At 39.5% G+C, this 20953-nt stretch overlaps 1 protein-coding gene across 8 annotated transcripts in view; it reads right to left on the bottom strand.

The window, feature by feature from the left end:
• LOC147325197 (suppressor of tumorigenicity 7 protein homolog) overlaps positions 1 to 20953 on the bottom strand; it is a 61876-nt gene that overhangs the window by 28524 nt on the left and 12399 nt on the right. For 4 of the 8 annotated variants that reach the window (XM_086299582.1, XM_086299583.1, XM_086299585.1 and 1 more), the window contains exon 2: positions 11342 to 11377. The exons of 1 other annotated variant lie outside the window; for it this stretch is intronic. In XM_086299582.1, coding sequence (XP_086155708.1) covers positions 11342 to 11363 — 22 coding nt within the window. In that variant the 5' untranslated portion in view covers positions 11364 to 11377. Of the gene's footprint in view, positions 1 to 2281; positions 2301 to 5476; positions 5548 to 8585; positions 8718 to 11341; positions 11378 to 20953 lie in introns of those variants that run through there. 3 more of the 8 variants (XM_086299588.1, XM_086299589.1, XM_086299590.1) reach the window with 3 other exon arrangements.

Genomic DNA, 20953 nt, shown 5'->3' with positions numbered 1-20953 from the left:
ACGGTTTAACATTATCATCAGCTCACGTCAGAGGCATAATTTCTCACTTGATCAATTTATTAGATTCAATAACATTCGGGTCATGAGGCACTTCCTTTCTTTTTTCAGCCTGCTGAAACACTAGAGTGATGATGTGGAAAGCAATGGAAAATTAAAAGGCTGACAAGATTAGCTGCAATATCACGTTTATGGTTGAACAAGATGATGACAAATGCAGCAATTTCCTCTACAAGATGCTGCTGAGCCAATTCAATTATTACTGTGCTTCCTTGAGGATCCACAGAGAGGAATGATTAAAAAAACAAAAAACAAAAACAAAAGATAGCAACCGCCAATGATTTAGTAACGCACTGCTCCTTTACAAAACACGAGCAACAAACACTACTAAGCGTAATGAGAGTCTGATTAATAGTAAATGGACTAGTACTTGTACAACGCCTTTCCACTCAGTTTTGAGCACTTAAAGTGCTTTCACTACAAGTCTCATTTACTCAGTCACACACATTCATACAGTGCTTTTATATATACACACCTAAGCATTTTTATGTAATATTCACACACACTCACATGGATGAATTGGAAGGCCGTATAGCTTATGGCCATACTACCCTGATGATAAAGAGGATGGAAATACTAATTTTACCACAATTCTGAGAAAGAAAGAAAAAGCTCCACAAAATCCCAAATGTTTGGGAATGACAGCAACTAAGCCATAAAGTGGTAGGCTACATAAAATCACAGAGCAGGGTCAGTGGACGCTGAGGCGCATAGTCCACAGAGTCAATCAGTACTGACCTCCAAACTTCACGTGGCCCTCATGTTATCATGCTTCTCTGTCTGGCAATGCAACAAATGTGTCTGGGTTTGGCGGTTGCCATGAGAATGGTACTTATCTGTTTGGTGGGGGGTGAGGGGATTATAGTGTGTGGTTGTTTTTCAGGAGTTGGACTCGGCCCCTTATTTCTAGTGAAAAGAACTCTTAATGCTTCAGCAAGACATTTTGGACGATTTCATGCTCCCAACTTTGTTTGTTTGGGAATGGGCCCTTCCTGTTTCAACATGGCTGTGCATCAGTGCAAAAAGCAAGGTCCATAAAGAAATGGATGAGGGAGTTTGGTGTGGAAGAACTTCACTGGCCTGCACAGAGTCCTGACCTCAAACTGATAGAACACCTTTGGGACTAAGGACACTGTGAGCCAGGCCTTCGCCTCCAACATCAGTGTCCATCTCAGAAATGTATTTCTCAAAGAAGAGTTGAAGCTGTTATAGCTTCGACTCTGTCAGGGTGGGCTGACATATTATTAAACTCTATGAATTACGTATGAGATTTCACTCAAGTTCATACATGTGTTCCTGCCTAGCTCTGGAAACCCTGGGTTAATTTAGTGAGTTGATAACCAGCTTCTCGTGACCGCTTATCCTGACTGGCAATGTTAAGGTAATTAAATAGAGATAAGGTAAGTTAAAGGATACCCCGGTACGTTGTGAGTCTGTTCTTTTAGTGGCAGACAGCAAAGCTCCACCATGTTTACCTGCCCCTTAAGTGAACTGGTAAATACTCTTCACACAGACTGGTATGAGATTCTGTCCATATCATTGTGCTTCAAGCCTTATTCCCATTAAAGCTCATTCTGGTAACCTAAAAATACTTTTCATCAGCAGCCAAGCACACATAATAATTATGGAGGAGGGTGAACACCAAAAACAGTCATGTTATAATGCGTCATCTCACCCACCAACAGCATAGGGACCAGCTTATCTCATTAAATTGACTCTGCTTACACTGAACCTGCTTGGTTTTTGAGGTTAGTTGCATCCTTCGGAGTTCTCTTGGAGTAATTACAGGTGAACGTTATCCAGGCAAGCAGGGATTTGGAGGGATAAGAAGCTTTCAATTGGATGATCACCATGGGAATTTGAACGCCAGTACTAACACTGATAGTGTATGTCAATGTTCAGAATATTTTATGCTTTAAACAATTCAACTCTTAACAACTTATAACAAAGAAATACATCACCACTTAAAATTAATATCAAGGATACTCTTAAATTATCCACCAACTGTAATTTAAGCCACAAATGCACCAGCAACTACCTATCTTGTGACTCTGGTGGGAATCAAATTTGCTGACATACCAGAGATGAAGGCACTTTAAGCAGGTTTAAATATTTAAACCTGCTTAAAGAAAACATGAAAACAAACATAGTTAAGTACTCAAATAAATTCAGCAATATGCAAAAGAGAGCAGGGTGAGAATAAACTAAAGAGATGCAGAATTACCTCACCGCTACTGGTTCTTGCCAAGTCTCTGATTATTAAAGCTCAGGATATTCAGCTGTGTTTCTGTTGGCACAGGCTATGCAATGCTGAAGTTAAGGATGGCAACAGCAAATGGCCCGGGAGCTGGTCCTGTCTGTTGAATACATTCACAACCAGCCTTAAATCCATATACAGATATTTAGTAATGTGATAAGGTTGGTAACATAACAATAGATGATGTATCTAACAATATCTTGGATTTAGAGAGGACCGTAAAAATAGCCAAGACTGTTCTCCGTGTATTTTAAATTTAAAAAGCACAATAACTGTCAGGGAATAGGAAGTTCTGACATTGGAGGGTTAATAGAAGTATTTGCTGTTGTGGAGATTTTCCATAATACTGATTTTCCTTTATTTCTTTGTTTGCCTTGATTTGTCTGCAAATGTACATTTTGTACAAGGCAGAGAGAGAAAAAATAAAGCAGCTATTAAAACAGCAAGGTTAACACTACTGAGGAAGGCCAGCTTGAAAAAAAAAAAAAAGAATGGTTAAATTAATGCAATTAAATGGGCTTTTTACACAATTTCACGCACCACGTAGTCAAATCGTTTAACAATAGACTGTGGTCATTTAAACTTAGTGGCTCAGATATATGTTTCTGACAAAGCATAGAAGTGTACCAAATGGCAGTTCTATATTCTAATTCGTCAACTGGAGACATGTGTGCTGAATATGACCTGGAAGTCCGGAGGTCAAAATGGCGAGACAGAAGATGGCCCCTAGGGAGATCGAGAACGACCAAGCTAAGATCCTGTGGGACTTCTACATATAGATGGACAAACTGGTGATGGCTAACCAACTGGACATATTAGTGGTGGACAAGCAGAGGAAGACGGCCATAGTGATATATGTAGCTATACCGACTGATAGCAACATCAGGAAGAAGGAACACGAAAGCTCAACAGAGAAGGCAACAGTGATCCTAGTGGTAATCGGAGCACTCAATGCAATGACTCCTGAGCAAGGCAATGGCAAATGGATCCAGCAGATCCCAGGAACAACATCAGAGTTCTCTGTCCAGAAAAGCACAGGTCTAGAAACAGCAGATATACTGCGCAGGACCCTCAAGCTCCCAGGCCTCTGGTAGAGGACCCAAGCTTGAAGGATAATCACCGCCTGCAGGGGCGAGAGGGGAATTTTTTAAATTTTGTTTTGGGTTTTGTTTAATAAAAAAGATAACTGGATGTCTGGTTCTAATTTCCCAGTGTGGCCTTTAGAGATACAGTCTCTGACACCCCTGGGTTAAGTCTTTAGTATGGGGTCTCTATGGCAGTACTGGATAATCCCTCTTTTGTAGTGCTGGCTGTACAACAGTAGGCACTAGTTTACCACTGGGCCTTGCACCTATTTAGTAAGGATTTAGGGTCAGAGGTCATGATCCAATCAAATACATTAGTGTTGCTTTCATGGTATATAAGACCTTACTGAAAGCCCATTAACTACAATAAGCCTCATTTTTAGCTCTCTTGACTTCCAGCCACTATATAAGCTCAGAAGACCAAAATAGCAGTAGTCAGCAGTTACCACAGAAACCTGATCACTCTGCCGTCTTGCTGTTCTTACGGGGGTTACCACAGCAACAGAGACAGCTGGTTGCCGTCAGAGTGCTTTCATCAAATGGCCATCTTCAGTAAGCACCTTATTCTGCTCTTGGGCACGGACAATAGAACAGCAAATACAATACACAACCTGAAGTTTCCTGAGGTTAAAGGCCATTGGTGGCTCATCCCTGCACTGAAAGATAAAGTGACCCTCTCACGCAAACAGCCAAAGCAATATCCAGCTTTAAAAAAAAAGTATTCCAAAATTACCACTGATGAAAGAACATACACTGATGGATTGGTTTGACTAAGGTATGGCCCAAAGCAATCCTCCCACAATGAAAACATACCTACATATGCCAGCTGCATTCCCATGAGCTCATCCTTATTAGTAGGGATATTGTTGGCAATTTAACATTAAGCTTCCAAAGAAATGCCATAGACCATGCTGATCAGGGCTTTAAAATCCTACTCAGTGTTTTTGCTGCATGCTGAAAAATACTGCTGCCCCTTAAAAAGCAACAGACTTAACTACACATGGAACAGTTATCCTCATGTGGGGTGTGCTGCATTACACTCCAAAGCCAGGGAAAAATAAGAAACAACAACAAGAAATCTGTGATTGTTCTGTTCTATCAGCACAATACTAAGAATGAGACATATGTTTATATGTTGACAATGTTTACTTAAAGCCAATGAATTATGTTCATCAATTACAACTGGCTCAATTATTCACTGTTGTACCCTTCTGTTGGTATAGGATGTCTTAATTTTGCTTCATGGTAAATGTTAGAAACAAACATTCCAATGAAGAGAGGAAGTAGTGAGATTTGAAATACAAAACACATTTGCTGTTTTGTAATGTACCAGTCGCTGGCAATTGCCGGGGTGCCAAGCAGACTCTCACTCTGACAAATATATTTGTTTTGTTCTATTACCAGCCACCCTACAAAAGTACTAGTTCTTCAAATGTCTACACAGAGTCAAATAATCAGTCTTGATCAGGTTATTTGAAACAGCTCTCAGAGTAGAAAATTCTGATAATTTTCTGGCCCTTGATTTTACTTGGGGGGTAAACTCTCTCACCAATAGAGGATCATTGTTAAAAAGTTTAGTGGCTGCTTCCTGGACTAATCAGTTGGGTGGTTTCCAGGATTTGGGTATAGTGAGGGAAAATCTTCAGAATGCAAAATGAGAGCAAATGCAAAGCTAAATATTCGTGGACTTAATGACACGCTGTCCTGATAGGCTGGTGACGGGCACTGGCCACTTCCTGATGCGAGTCGCACAGGCAAGGCTACACCATTTCTTTTCATAGGCTAGTGATTAGGTGACGTTGAATGTTATAACATATGGGATAAGGATGGTTTCCCCACAATAAAAATACTGGTGGCCAGCAGTACTATCCCCCAGCCTCCTAGCAAATGGGATTAATTTGAAAATCCGAGGTGATATTCTTCTTGAGTTACTGCATTCATAAGATTTTCAGAAAATTTGATCTCTGACCTTGACCTTGAGGTCGAAGTCACTGAAACTCGTCCAAGATTTTTAGCAGATGGTATGAATTTCAAAAATGCTACATGGTCTTGTTCCCGAGTTATTGCCTCTACATACTTGGGTGTCCATGGTGTCCACGCTGTCCGCCCAACAGGATGACAACAATACTCCATCAGCGTTTTATATGGCTGAGGGGTGAAAAGAAAAGAAAAGAAAAGAAAAAGAAAGAAGCTATTTCCAGAGTCCATAACAAACATAGGATTATGTTTGGGTGGATAGCGCTACATAAAACAAAGGATCGACGCTCCATTGACAATGTGACCCAAATTATTACTGATAAGTACATAAACAGAGAAGATTCATATACGTGGCTGCTTGCTCTGCAAAGCTGTCAGCTGGGCTACTTGCCTAAATGAACAGTTACAAGTCATTATTACTATACAGAAGTTGGTTGGAGGAGAAATACAATCAGTGCAGAGAGAGACTCAGAAGCTAAAGTCAGTGCAGAACAGGAAATCAAACAGTTAAACTTACATTAATAAATATTTTGTGAATATAAAGTAACACTGTCTGCTGGCTTTTCATTCATAAAAGTATCCGTATCTTAATAGATGGGTTACTATGCTATTTAAATTGCTGCACAGGCCTGTCCTCAGATGTCTTGACTGACAGAGAGCCAGTGTACTTCATTAATATCCACTGATGGATGCAGGAGCAGTCATGAGGGAAGCTATTATGTTTCTGCGACACCACATTGACTAGAAAACAGAGAAATTTCAACAAACAACAGAAATACTCCAACAGATTTTACTTCTTGGTATCATAACTTCTTGATCCCAAATGTATCTGAAGCCCAGGTGATGATTATTGATTTCAGGCAAAGCAGGCATGTGGCCAAAGAGTGCATTATGCATTATGAAGGGGTGGAAATGGTTACACAGCACAAATATTTTGGTAGAGATTTTAATGATTAGCTTCAATTTTATAGAAACACTGAGGTATTTGTGAAGTGGTAGCAACACAAAATTCACATTTTCCCTTCGTGCCAGTCTTTTATCAGTGTTTTATACAGAGGCTCATGTGTTTGTCCTTTATCTGCTGGTTTCACAGGCTTCCTTTAAAAGATAAAAACTGTCTGAACAGCACTTTTAAAGAAATACTGGTTTGAAACCAGCAAATCAGCATTTTGTGGTCATCTATTTGAGGGTGAAATTATTCAGCTGGCATCAGTGTGTCCTTAATAAATTTAAAAAATGCTCATGCCTTCTGCAATTCAGCTACCATAACACTTCAAGCCATTTTTCCCCCATTTGTTTTTTTCTGTAAGTCATCATGTCTAATGGTTATCCCTGTGTTTTATGTTGAAGAAATGCTCCAAACAAACAGCTGCCAAGGTTCACAATTCACCCTGAAAGTATTGATCACATATATATACTCAAACTTACCATGAACTTAGATCGATAAACAATCAATTAACCTGGGAGAAAATCTTTGCAGGCTTAATATGTTCTTACAGTTAGCATTGCATGTACGCTACTTATGCGAGACACAAGGTAACGTTACAAATGTTCGAAACATAGGAAAAAAGATATCTGAGCATCTGAACAAAAAAATATATATATCAAGAGGGAAAAAGTTATCTATACTGTGTCATAGTTACTTATAAGCATATCCTACATCTAGATGTTTGCTTGGTTTTTTTGTTACATTCACTGTAATATTGACCAAAAGAATGCCCAAATCGCTCTTCTGCACACGCCGTAATGGAGCGAACGCTCTTTTGAAAAGGACCCAGAGTCTCTCGTCTACATCAACACAAGACAGCCAGTGTTAATTTATCTACACTCCTGTTTCCAACAGTTTGTTCCTTACATACCGTCACAGTAACATACCAGAAATGTCACTGTGAAAGCTAGCTATAATTGGTGTAGTCCGTCAACTGTCTCTCCAAGTCAGTGATGGTGAGCACAATACTCCATATGGACATCCATGGAGATTTAAAAAAAAAGTTGTAAACAAGAATCACTGTTTGTCCATGGTTTCTGTGTCCACAGAAAAGTAAGTCTCAAGACATTTACTTCTTACTTCTTAAATCCAAGGACTATTAAAGTAATAATAACGCCAATAGAAACAGTCCTATGCCACTGTTGATTTCTTCGAGTTCACATCCATGATAAGATCATCATGTCCTCCTAAGACAGTTTAACACCATACAATAATTAGTCTCAAGGCTACTGAACGAAGTGATACAATCTAGAAAGCTGTACGTACTGACCTCAATTCTGATCAAGTATAGACTGACTGTAGAACTACTGAACCACTTCCTCACAGCACCCTACAACAAACAGGCCAAAATGAGAGCAAAAAAGGAAGGCACAACACAGTTACATTTACCTAAAACCTACTTTGCTGAAAAGAAGGGGACAGGAAGGTAACAGCTATTGAGGTCAAACGTATGTACAAATGAGTCCCATCTGTGTGTGTGTTTATGACTGTGACACAAGGTAACTGTTCACAGAAGTGTGCAAAGTAGTTGATATTTGCGGGTCCATAAGTTTAGAAATCCAGGTGGATGTTGAAAACTGAGAGGAATTGCCAGTATATTTCAACACTTCCATAACACCTTTGGGAAAATTTAATTCATGATATCAAAATATTAGTCTGGTTAAACAGAATTCTGCTGCATTAGCACATATTTTATCTGTATTTGTTCACCTCTTATAAAGTCACATTCCTTTTGCTCAACTGTAAAAATAAATAAAGAAAAGAAAATTGTTCAATAAGCAGATACAGAAAAATTACAGCTGTCACATCCATATACTATCCTACATGTACTGCCAAATTAGTTCTACTTTATATAACAAGAATCAATAAATATGGTGCACATTTATCTTTTGCTGTACTGAAGAGGACAAACATGTTGGAAGTGACTTCCCAGGCTTTTCTCTCCTGCTACCATCTGTCCTTATTAGAAAGAGAGAACAGATTTTAGAGCCAGAAAGCAATTCGGCACATTTCCCACCAAACCTGAACACCGACCTACAATGTCAATGCTGCACAGAGCTCAAAATAGACTAGTCACTCTAACTGCGATGTCTCAAAATATAGCTCATTTTAAAACAGTAAAACACTGCAAAAAAAAAAAACCAAACAAACAAAAAAAGGATAAAGCCATTTACATTTGAGCTCTAAATTAGGATTATCTAGAAGTTTTTGTTCCTCTTACCTTCTACACCTACTTGAGAGGAGATGATCTTCTGAACAATACGCAAATCAGACACCCCTGAGTTCTTTCTCACAGCCACACAGTCTGCTGCGAAAGCTTAGCAGGACTTGACGAGCCTTATGAAAGCTTCATCTAGCCCCAAAAATAAGAGATAAAGTAAGATATTCCATGTATAGCAGGATGGTTTCCTATAAAAATGATCTTACACAAAGGATTTCCAGAGACGATTTTAGTGTTTCGAATAAACACTAAAAATTGCCATGGTTTGTTTCCTGTTGCAGTGTTTGTTGGACCCAAGCCGTTTTCACAACAAAGCTATTTCAAAGGATAGCCTATAAAAATGGGTCCCGCTTAACCATGTCAACAAACACTGTTGAGTTTATTACTTAAACCTAAAGAGCCAAATGAACGTTGTGTTTTTGTAGTCTGTCTGTGCTTATTGTCAGGAAACACCCAAGAAGTCACGAATGACTTCCTGCAAAGATGTGCGGAAATAAGAATATCCACATCCAACATTACATATACACTGTGTTGGTGAGAGTATTGTTCAAACAAGAATCAGTGGGATTGGCCAAATTTTGCATGATAGTACTTCCAGTTTAATTTGCCAGGTGGCCGAGTATGATGACCACAAGGAAAGCACAACAGTTAGTAAATGTGTTTGTTCAAGGCATGTTTACGATCGCGAGCTCTGACTTGTAATTTTAAAAACGTCAGTCAAATAAGTGTACATCCTTTCATAAAGAAATGCAAACACTGTGCTCACGATCTCCTATAATCATATCCTGTGAACTGATCAGAACTATACTCATACTTGACCTCCTCTCGTCTGTGTTATGGATTTGCTGTAGATTTAATGCAGCATTATGTCCTTTGAGTTGCTGTTTAATAACAAACAAACAAAAAAACCACACAGTAATGCTTTAATAACCGACTTGTATCAAACTGCAGACATGACAAAATGGAAAGACTGGCAGGCCTGTGTCAAAATGGGACAGAACTCAGAATAGTGGGCAGCGAGGAGAAGCTGCCAAATAAAGGTCACAGGTACCATCTCTGCTACAGCCAAGTAGAATGGTGTCCATAAACAACTGTGCATCTGATATAAAATTATTATATCTAATGAAAAAGTAATGAAGCACAGAAATACAAATTACTATCTAAAGCGGGAGTTAGCTACAACACCATTTAATTTGAAATCAGACAGTACTACTGCACTACAGGGCTTTTCCCTGGATGGAAATGCACCATCAGGAGTTGACTATGCACTAAAGCATGACTGGTCTGTACATCTTTAAAGCAATGACTAGAGTGTTATCTTATTTATTAACTTTTTTTCCCTCCACTGGAAAATAAGTGTATTTTCCATTTTCATAACCCCATTTTGGATGCACCACTTACTTCCTCAGAGGATTGTTGCCAGTTAAAGACGTATTGCCATTGTAACCTGGAGTCATTTCAGATGAACCAAGCACTGATAGTCATGTTTGTATTATTTATTTAAGTGGAAATGCAGATGTTGGAGTACGCAAGATGTCTATGCTTGCATGCTCTAACATTTCCATTAATATGTTTCCTTGGAAATGGCGTGCATGTTCAAAGGTAGGTCAGACATGTTAAGCATCTAAGCACACTTTAAACTATTAGCAGGAGTTGTATATTTTACACAAGTTTCATCTAAGTTGTTATTGCTTCTTTTCTGATTCATAAAATGACTGCCTGCAATTGTAAATCTAAAGATCTCCACTTTTAATTTCTTTAAAAAATAAATAAATAAAACTCCACCAACAACAACATTAAGCCATTACAAGATATTGCACAGTGTCATCCAATCAGCTGCACATTTCATAAACAAAGATTAGGCTCTAAACCACTCCTGGTGCAATTGCCGGTGTGCATGCTAGCTATGATCCCACATCAAAACAAGTTAGTTTTAGCCTCGACTGTGCAATCAAGACAGGATCAATGACATAAGCTCAGGCCTTCTGAAAACAATGAGCAGGTAGTAGAGTGAGCCATCACAGTATTGATCTAAGCAAAAAGGATTCCTGTAATGGGAGAAACAAGTACACTGGCTCACCTTAACGTCAACACTAGTAACACTTCAGAGGGAGGTGAGGGGCTGATTGGTGTCCAAAGACACACGTGCATACATATAGAAGAGCAGTGTGCTATGCTTGATTCAGTAGCATTTAAGACAGGAAATGCTAAGCTCACACCTCGCAGCGATCTGACTGAGCCGTAAGAAAGAAGCAGAGCGCAGACTGATGCTTCTGGAGACGATGCAACTCTGGTCAAAGCATCCATCTTCCGACATGCTCACTCACATAAACATGCACAAGAACACATGTTCATTCAAAGAGCAAGCTATTACTATGAAGAGGACAGAAAATGCATAGAGACGGGAGGTCCTTTTTTTGTGGTAATTTGAAATGCACACACGGTAAGGCTCAGAGAGAATACAGGGTAGGCGGTTCAGTCAGCATGTCCAGCTAGCTTGTAGTGCCGACCCTCTGTGCTAAAATGGTAGATCCCAGATTTCTCCCCATGCAATCTGCCACCAGCAACCATGGAGGCAAAACAGGAAGAAGACAAGAGAGGAGAGGGAGATGAGGAAAGATGGAACGCAACAGAAGAGGAAAGCTAGCATATTCCCTTTCCTCCTCATCCTCAGAGAAAACACACACACAAGAATATAAAAGGTCCATAAACAAAGACAAACACAGGGCAGACGGAAGGATGGTGATGGTACTTACATGAGGACTCAGTGCCGAACATGGCTGGGCCGGGAGCTGTGATGGAGAGAGAGGAGGAGGAGGAGAAAAGAGAGGAGAGAGAAAGGGGAGGGTGAGAGAGAAAGAGAGAGAAGGGAGGTTGATGAGCAGGCAGCTACACAGCGGGGGTCATCAAAGCAACACAATGCAGCCAGCCGGCCGTCGCTGCCTCCCAGACAGCCAGATGCCCCAGCTCCGCTATCCGTTGCTGCTTTAAAAGCCCTCCTCCAAACACACACAAACACACACAGCTAGTGCAGCTGCCAAAAAAAGGAGGCTTTTGGAGGATTAAATCAAGTACTAAATAAACATAAAATAAAAACTGGCAGAAATCCTTCACAGCCGCAGCAAATCCAGACACAGAGAAGTGGTTGTGGCTAGCTACTGCATCTCTGCTTTTCTGCAGTCTATATCCTCCTCCTCCTTATCCTCTCCATCACTCTCTCACTTCTCATTCCACTGTACGATTTACTAATAAAGAGAGAGACCGTGAGATTGTGGGGGAGAGGGAGAGTCTTTCCTGGGGAGAGGAGAGCTAAAAGGAGGGAGTGAAAAAAGAAAATCTGGCAAGGAAGCTCCTGCCACTGTTACTGCAGCCGTTGTAAGACAATAGTTATGCAAACAGAGAGTGACGTCAGGACAGAGGAGGGAGAGAGAGAAAGCTGTCAAAGACTGACTGACAACTACTGCTAGATGGAGAGAGAGAGGAAAGGAGGAAAAGAAAGGGGGGGGGGAAGAAAGAAGGAGAAACACAAGCAGACTGGATGCAATAAAAGAGCAGATGAGAAAAAGATAACAGAGGAAAATATGAGAATGGACGAGAAACGGGAAAGCAAGGGGGAAGCATATTTAGATGATAAAAAAGAGAAAGAGAGAAAAGGCAGAGGTAGGGCTACAGATACAAACAGGACACACACACACACACAATGAAGCAGCGAAGGGGGCTGGGGGCTTTCATCTGTTAGTTCGACAAATTGAAACAAGTATGAAGCAGAGCATTGGAGACTACTGTGTATTTACTTGCTATTGACACACACACACACACACACACACACACACACACACACACACACACACACACACACACACACACACGGCCATCAGCGAGCCAGAACAAAAATGTTCTGCCATGATCACAACATCATCAATCAAACTTGCACAGAAGACTTTAAGATTAAATCGCAATATTATCAATAATGTGAATTATTTTAGCAATAATAATAACAATAATAATAGCAACAACACACAGTAGATAGTTATGTAAGATTACAATTAAACAGAGCAACTGCAAGTGGAAATTATATAGAAGACAGAAAGAAACTTAATGGTAGTGTTACTCACCTGCTGTCATGAGACTGCTGTACAGTGGCATAAATATTGGTGTTTGCTCTGTTTGACAGTTATAGGTAAGCACGTATCTAAAGCACTATAAAAATTCATAAAAAAAAATTTAAATAAACAAAAACCTGCAATGTACCAAGAAACCGTTTAGTCAGTGTATTCAGGACACCATGATCCGCCTCTTTTAGGACACACATATACCCTGAGGTGCCAGTTATTGCACACTGTAACACCTTAATGAAGACTGGTACTAAATGTAATAAAATAAACACAAAACCCAGCAACTGTGCAGCGGCAATCTGCCCTAAACCTGCTTTAGGGAAATGAATAGATACAGTCTGCACAACAGCTTCTGTCCAACCAGCCTACAAACCTAAATATATAAATGGTCATCCAGCCGGACACTTTAATGGCCCCCACTGTGAATACGATGAAGACAGCTAGCATGTGGATTAGCTCAGCTGCTGAAGAGACGAGCGTGTACTGTTGGAGGCCTCTCATCTTTTGTGTCTCATACACCCACCTCCTCCTCCTCCTCCTCCACCACGTCTTTGTTCTTCAACCACAGGCAAGAGACCCCTTCTCTAACCCTGCTACTAAGTTAAAATATGTGAAATCAGCAGTACTGAGTCAAAACATAGTTTTCTTATAAGGAAAATCTGGTGTTAGGTTAGGATAATAAAAAAATATTTTAAGATTTACATCTTATATGAAATATAGCTACATATTTACATCTTAATCTATCATTTCCATGAACCCTAGCCACACGCTTACCTCTGGGCCCACCTACCTACTAATGGAAGAACATAGCGCATGTGCCCGTTCTTAGCACACAGAGTTTAGCCACATATCACTATGCTATTTTTACATGTTAAAAATCACTGCTATCCTGTTACACTCTACAATCTACGTCCCACATAAAAAACACACTTATCAAAATGAAACTCCTGTGAAAAATGTGCTACCTCGAGTACCAACTGCCTCCTGGTGTTCTACGGAGAAAAGCCATTGACCATTAAAACTCCAACTACCATTCAATAGTCATAAGTGATAGGGTGCTTATTGTGTTACTCTTAGTTAATATCTAACATCCTAAACATGTTTAAATCAGGGCTGTTCTCCTTGGCAGGTGTACTGTATATAGAAAGCATAAAACACCAGAAAATGCTTAATGTAATTGGCCTCCACAGTTTACTCTTCCACACTAACATGCTAATACTGCTGCTCCACCATCACCACTTGTCTCAAAGTTGCACAGCATATGCTCTGCTGACCTACTAAACCCACCCGCCCCCAAGAGACTGTCCATGCTTTCTTCCTGTTGAATGCCAGATTGAAATTTCAGTTTTCTGTTGTGCCCATATTAACACATACTTTTTCTATTATCAATAGTCTCATATATGTGCATGTCTTCCAGCCCAATTGACATTTAAAAAAAAACCAACCTCCCTAAATCCCATTGTTTTAGATAATTGCAGACCCATTTCCAAACTGCCATTCTTTTTAAAAAGCCTTGAGAAAGTTGTCATTCATCACCTCTTTCAGTTGGTGAAGAGAAACAATGTCTTTGATAAATTCTGGTTACCGATGAAACCACAGCACTAAAACTCTATTACTGAATATATAAAAGGAATGTTTACTGTTCCTCCACTACCTCAACTCATCATCACAAAACCTTATTATTATTATTATGTTACATTGTGTTTTGCTTTTTTTTGGTCACACTGTCACTTGCTGCTCTTGTTTGCACATTTGCATGTGCAATTTGTTGTCTGCTGTCTGATAACAAAAAAAAAAAGTCTTCCTTAGATAGTTAGATAGTTTTTTGTTAATTTATGTTGTAATTTATGTTAGGTCAGTCTGTCTTGTCTCTGCTAGCCAGCTAACTAGGCCTCTTAGTTAGCTAGTTTAGAGTTTTCTGTTAATTTATGTTGTAAATTTATGTTGCATGTAGCACCTTGGTTCCTGGAGGAACGTTGTTTCGCCTCACTGTGTACTGTTAAACTGTATATGGTTGAAGTGACAATAAAGCCAACTTGACTTGACTTGACTTGACTTGACTACTAATGGCAGTCTTATACACTCGGATAGAGGTGAATATTCTTTTAGTCCTACTAGACATCTCTGACCATGCCACTATATTAACAACAGTATTTTCTCATTCAGTGCCTCACTCAAATTCCCTCCATCTCAATTCTGGCCTAAAACTGTGGTTCTTAGCAACTTGGTAGCAACTTCTTCAGAGAGGTCAGTCATTACATCAGCTCACTCACTAGCGATATCAAAACATATCAGAATCAGAATATGCCAAGAACATTGGCATCATTTTGGACATATCACACCTTGCTTCCAGCAAAATTCAGAAGTCACTTTAAAATTCTATTATTAACATATAAAGCTCTACATGGTCAGACTCCTGTTTATATAGCAGAGCTACTGAGACATTATTACAGCAGACAGCCCCTCAGATTATCTGATCAACATCTCTGTTTAGGGCTGAACGATATATCGCATTTGCGATAATATCGCGACATGATCAAGTGCAATTTTCTAACCGCAAAGGCTGCGATTATACTCTGGACATGTCCAAATTCATGGGCTGCATCCTCCTGAGGCCGCATTTGTAGACCGATTACGTCACAGCGACGCGCCGAAGGCTGTCCAAATTCGTAGACTCCTCCGAATGTAGCCGACAAATGCGTCCTCCTTTTCCCCGAATTTGAAGGATGGGTCGGGTGTGTCCTTCGTGGCCTACCATATCCCAGAATTCATAGCGCGGCCCAGCCAAACTCCAGTTTCCAGCAATGGCGGCCGCTACTAAGTTTTAAAATTACTCATACTAATCTTTCTGGGTCACAAAATAAACTTTTAACATATTTTCAGGCGAGAAAGTAGTTGTGTAAACATCAAATATCTGCTCGGTTTATCAAGATATCCCATATTTGCAAAAGTGCTTCGACGTTTTCAGAGGCGTCTGCTACCCACCAGCTGGATAGCTAGCCGGGAGCTCGAGGGTTACTGATGCGGCCGAGAACGGCACAACTCCCGGCACATCATTTTCAGATCACCGCGGAGTTTCGCTGCTCGGGTTAAACGTAATATATAAGTCACTTAGACAACCTAAAAATGTTATTGTTGGGTTTTTTTCAGTGTTTTGTTTGTTCGTGAGTACATCGGTTTGGCTGAGATTAAAGTTATTAGATTAGATAAAATAAAACTTTATTAATCCCCCGGGTGGGTTCCTCCTTGGTTTTCACACAGCTGACTAAACGTCAAACAGAAAACTTATTAAACAGAAGTATGAGACAGTCGAGAATTTACACCAGTGTCTGGTTATATTTTAGATAGCAAGAAGCAGACGGCCGAGTTTATTAAACTCCACCGAGACAGCGGTGACGCTAATCAGAACTAGACCGTCCAATTTCACGCCTTTAAATTTTAAAGGCGTGTTTGTGTGTGTGTTTATACAATTGCTATTATGTTTGCACTTTATGTGTAATGTTACTGACTGCAGAGATCAGTAAGCTGTGTGTATTTTTTATTTATTCGTTTTATTTATTTAATATTATTTTTTAATTGAATGACTGTCTAGTAGTTCACAGATGTCGAAAAACTGAGTGTGGTAAAGCCACTGATTTTTTTTATGTATATTTCTGCAATCTGCACATTGTACTGACTTTCATTTTAATGTTTACACCAGGGTTCCTTGTCAGCACTTTATGCTCAGATGTTTGTAAGCTAAAAATAAACTATTGTGTATGTTCAAATATACTGTTGTGATTGAAGAAGTTAAATAAAAATGTCAGTCATCAATTCATGCATCACCTCATGTCATCATAACAGAGGTCTGTCTTCCAGGAAAGAACAGTTTAAAATTAATGTAATATCTCTGGCCATACTATATGATGTATTGCTTGTCTTTGTTTAATAATACAGAAGACAAAGACCTTAAAAAATAATCGCATATCGCATCGCAATCGCAATATTGGGGCAAAAAAATCGCAATTAGATTATTTTCCATAATCGTTCAGCCCTATCTCTGTTCCATCCTCTTATTTTAAAACCAGAAGACACTCTTGGGGTTGTAGCACCAATATCCTGAAATAGCCTTCCTCAGTCCAGCCAGTCCAGCTGAATCTCTAGTTTGTTTTAAATGACTGCTGAAAAATCATTTTATAGGTTAGCTTTACTTTAATCATTCTCCCATTACTTGTTGGTCATAGGTTTAACTATGTCTGGTGGAACATCTATAATTATCTTTAATGAGTGGCTTCTATTCAAACTGTAAAACACTTTACACTTTAAAAAGTTCCGCGACCCTAGGCAATGATCATCAGGTGCCTGATTGGTGTCTGATTAGCATCTTTGAGCATGGACCCTGCAACAGCATTGCAACAGCATGCCACGTTTGACTGATCTGACACAGCTGTAAATGACTCTCATACTGAGCTAAAATGAGAATAGTGAACAACCCCAGTACGTTTTTTCCCCTCGAAGAAAATCGAATAATCATATACAGTAAGCTCTATGTTATATTGAAATATTAAAAGTTTTGAGAAACAGAGTAGACTTGATAAGATGAACAAGCTTTGCAGTGCACTGACAATCCTTCCACTCTTAATAAAGACTCCTGAGATTCTGTTAATTACACAAGGGGCAGCTTGAGAGAGCTGCCCCTTGTGTAATTGGAGAGGTGAGGGGAAGCAAGCTGGGACTTTACAACATGCAGCGTGCTCTGCTCTTATGTCAGATCAGCAAGGTCTGGTATTAGCATGCTAAACAAACATTCTTTGTTTTTACATTCATCATGTCCCAATCAGCCCAAATAGCAAAGAGAAGGAGTTTGGGTGTTAGGAGGTTAAAGAATTTAGATTTCAAGAAATGGAGAACAAAGCAAAAACTTACTGAAGTGACTTGAGGTTCTTTCCATACGGAAGTGTTGCAGCTGGGCTTTTACATTAACATTTTGTGTGCCTTACTGTTTCCTCTCAGCTCCCATTTTTGTTTCATTTAGTGTGGATGCTGATTAAGCATCCACAGTATTGTTCTTCCACTTTTCATCTTACCTATGTTTTTTGTACGCCATCTCCTTCAACACTGTTCAACCACTGTTAGATTCCTCTTCTTTTAGACATGTGTGCTTGTATTTTTCTCATTTTTAACTTTTATATTTTTTAAATTTTCAACAAACATTTACAATGTATTTCAATGGGAGAATCTTCAAATTCTCATTCAACTTACTCCTCTTTTAACTCTAACTACTTCCACATACACTGACCGACAGACACCATTCAAACTGTAAAATGAAGCCACAACATCGAACTATTCAGCTTGTATTTGTCTTTTTAATATCTTTTATACTTTTTCTTCAGGTCCAGTTTAAGTTTCGTGCTTTTTTTCACCCGTTTCAGAGTTTATAATGGGTGTGTATGGGACAGAATGTTAATGTGAGTGAGACAGGTCAACTGCTTGAGTGGGAGCAAGGGAAAAATTTATCTTAAAATCTTCTCTTTAAACTGCTGCGTTGTCCACAGCGTTTGGTCTACAACCATCATTTTACCCTCAAAATATCGGCACCATTGCCCTCTTTCATCCAATGTTATTGTTATTGTAAAGGATGTTATGGTTCTTTCATAAATGCCACCAATGCACAGTCTCCTCCATGAAACTTTTCCATAGAGTCCAATGTTAAAATGGCTCCCAAAATTCGTCTGAAAATCAGAAGTACGGGCTGCCTTTACACTGTCACCACGTCCATATAATAAATTCGACAGACATGAGAACTGAGAATTCTGTAGACTGGACATTGCTGGTGCTCGCAGTGAAAGAATTTTGTCAATACTACTTGTAGTTTTCTGTTGGGAAGTAGGCCTGTGCGATATGACCAAAATCTCATATCCCGATATAAGAATTCTATCGTCCCGATAACGATATAAATCACAAAAATGTAACATTTTCTGTAAATTCTGTGAATCTCGGGCAGCTCGTCTTGCGGGAAGTGTTTCCAGCTGCGCGTCCTGTAGCTGGAGTCGAGTGTTTTAACAGATGCATGAAACTATACATTTTTAGACATAAGTTGTAAAGGCCGCCGTTTTCTTTGTGAGTATTTATTACACGGTGTGCTGCGGGGAAAAGCCTGTTCTAACGTTTGAGTCTAAGGTTTGTTTTTTAGCACCTGGCGGCTCTTTTTTAATTCTCATCCGTAAAAAATCTGCTCTTTCATCCGTCTGTAGTGTGGTTATATTAAATATAAGAGAAAGAGAGAACTTTAAGAAATTAATATAGCCACCACAGTGACCATCAAAACGATGAAAAAATATTGCCGTAAACAGTTTATTTTGCGACACCACGAAACAAACGATAGTGTAAAATGAAACGATAGACGTTTTTATATCGTCATCCGATATATATCGTTATATTGAACAGCCCTATTGGGAAGCATTTGTTTCGGAGTTACTTTTCTGTTTATTTAAACCAGCAGCAGGCAGGCACGTGTTTGTGTGGGGTGCCATTGGCTGGAGTGGCACCCCACCCCAGGTGGCTCACACCTGCCTGCTTAATGAGCTCTGTCTGTCACTGCCAAGATTCATCTTAAAAACTTATTTTTCAACTGCCACTGTGTGCACAGTGCTTGCTCTACAGCAGGCATCGAGGGCCGGTGTCCTGCAAGTTTTAGATATCACCCTGGGTCATCACACCTGAATCAAATGATGAGTTCGTTACCAGGCCTCTGAAGAACTTCAAGACATGTTGAGGAGGTAATTTAGCCATTTAAACAGCTGTGTTGGATCAACGAGGCCTGGAGTTCGACACCTGTGCTCTACAGCCATCATTTCACCCTCAAAACGTAGACATCATTGTTCTCTTTCCAACAGGCTGTCTTTCAAAGCCCAAAGATGTAAACTATTTGAACTGTGTGGATCCAAGTGATGGGAGTATGTTCTAAGTAATCCATAGAGATGCGTTTTATTTTCAGATGTATTTTGGGAGCTTTGTCTGACTCCAAATGTTGTTTTGTCATCATTCAGCTTTTTCTCATCTACATTTTAAACATGTTCAGCTACTTTTCAACTTCTTCTGTGTGAATGTCAGCTTTCAACATTTCTACACTTTTGTTTTCAGGTGAAAATTTCTTTATTTTTCAGCTCATTCAATATTTTTAATTTAACATTTAGCAATTATTTCATTTCAGCTCAAAAACAGTCAGCTATCATCAGCATTCCCACTGCAGTTTGTTGAGAAAATGCATTTTCTAGTTTTAGTGTTCTAATGAAAACTACACATTTTGTAATAAACTGCCATGTCTCCAACAGCTTTAATTGAGTCGCACTCATTGGGGAGACTTTATTACACTTGCAGTGAAGTAGAGTGGTGTTGTCAACATGAAAAAACTTCATATTCCTTTCACTTTCCTCTGTTTTCTGTGCAAGTGAAACAGACATAAATGGTGGTAGTGAAACAGAACAGAGAGAAGTGAAACTAGCACAGCTGTAAATGACAGTAAAAGGCAGGGGGACTCTTGTACTAAGAACAAATGAAACAAGTGCATGTGAATAATGACAAAAACATATGAATTGTTTTCTTTCATTTAGTTGATTTATTTGACAGTGGCCTAGCTCACCCAACCAATGGTAATTCGAACACTTGTCAGGCATTGACTAAAGGAACAATGACATCTTTCAATGAATGCTTTACTTTAAATAGTGCTCCACACGGCCTCTCTTCAGTGGAACTGCATTCATGAGCGATTAATTCCTGAACAGTACACACCTCACCTCGCCTCCGGTTCCACCACAAAGTATCACCCCAAAAAAGCATCTCCTTCTGGTTGCTAAGCAACTGAAATAAGCGTGAGAGGAGTGTGGCCATCCTTCGGCAAGAGAAAAATGAGGAGAAGCATAAAAGGAGGAGAAGGATGCTCCAGTAGAGTTGAATGTGTTGATAATGAGGTGAAAAAAAGTATGAGCTTCACAAGACAAATATTAGAAAGAACCAAAACATTAGAACAATGTCACCTGAGTCTCATATGCTATATGCCATCCCACCAATATACCATTTTTTAAAAATTACAAGCAGAACTAATTATAAAAAGAATTAGGTACATATCCCAAAAGTGTCTGAGACAGAATTGGGGCAGATAAGCCTTGTTAGGTCAATGCATCTAACACCTATTAGAATTCACCCCCTCTTTTAGCTTAGCAGACTTTAGGACGAGACCAAGACCTTCCAACCATGGCTGGTGTCATTTCAATG

This window comes from Aulonocara sp. 'chitande type north' Nkhata Bay, linkage group LG7 (genome assembly GCF_057382095.1).
Source record: "Aulonocara sp. 'chitande type north' Nkhata Bay isolate Kocher_YH1m ecotype deep benthic linkage group LG7, A_spYH_male_GT1.1, whole genome shotgun sequence".
In the NCBI taxonomy this organism is placed as follows: domain Eukaryota; kingdom Metazoa; phylum Chordata; class Actinopteri; order Cichliformes; family Cichlidae; genus Aulonocara; species Aulonocara sp. 'chitande type north' Nkhata Bay.
Note: the sequence above shows the minus strand (reverse complement) of the source record. Positions and strands in the feature narration are given on the sequence as shown.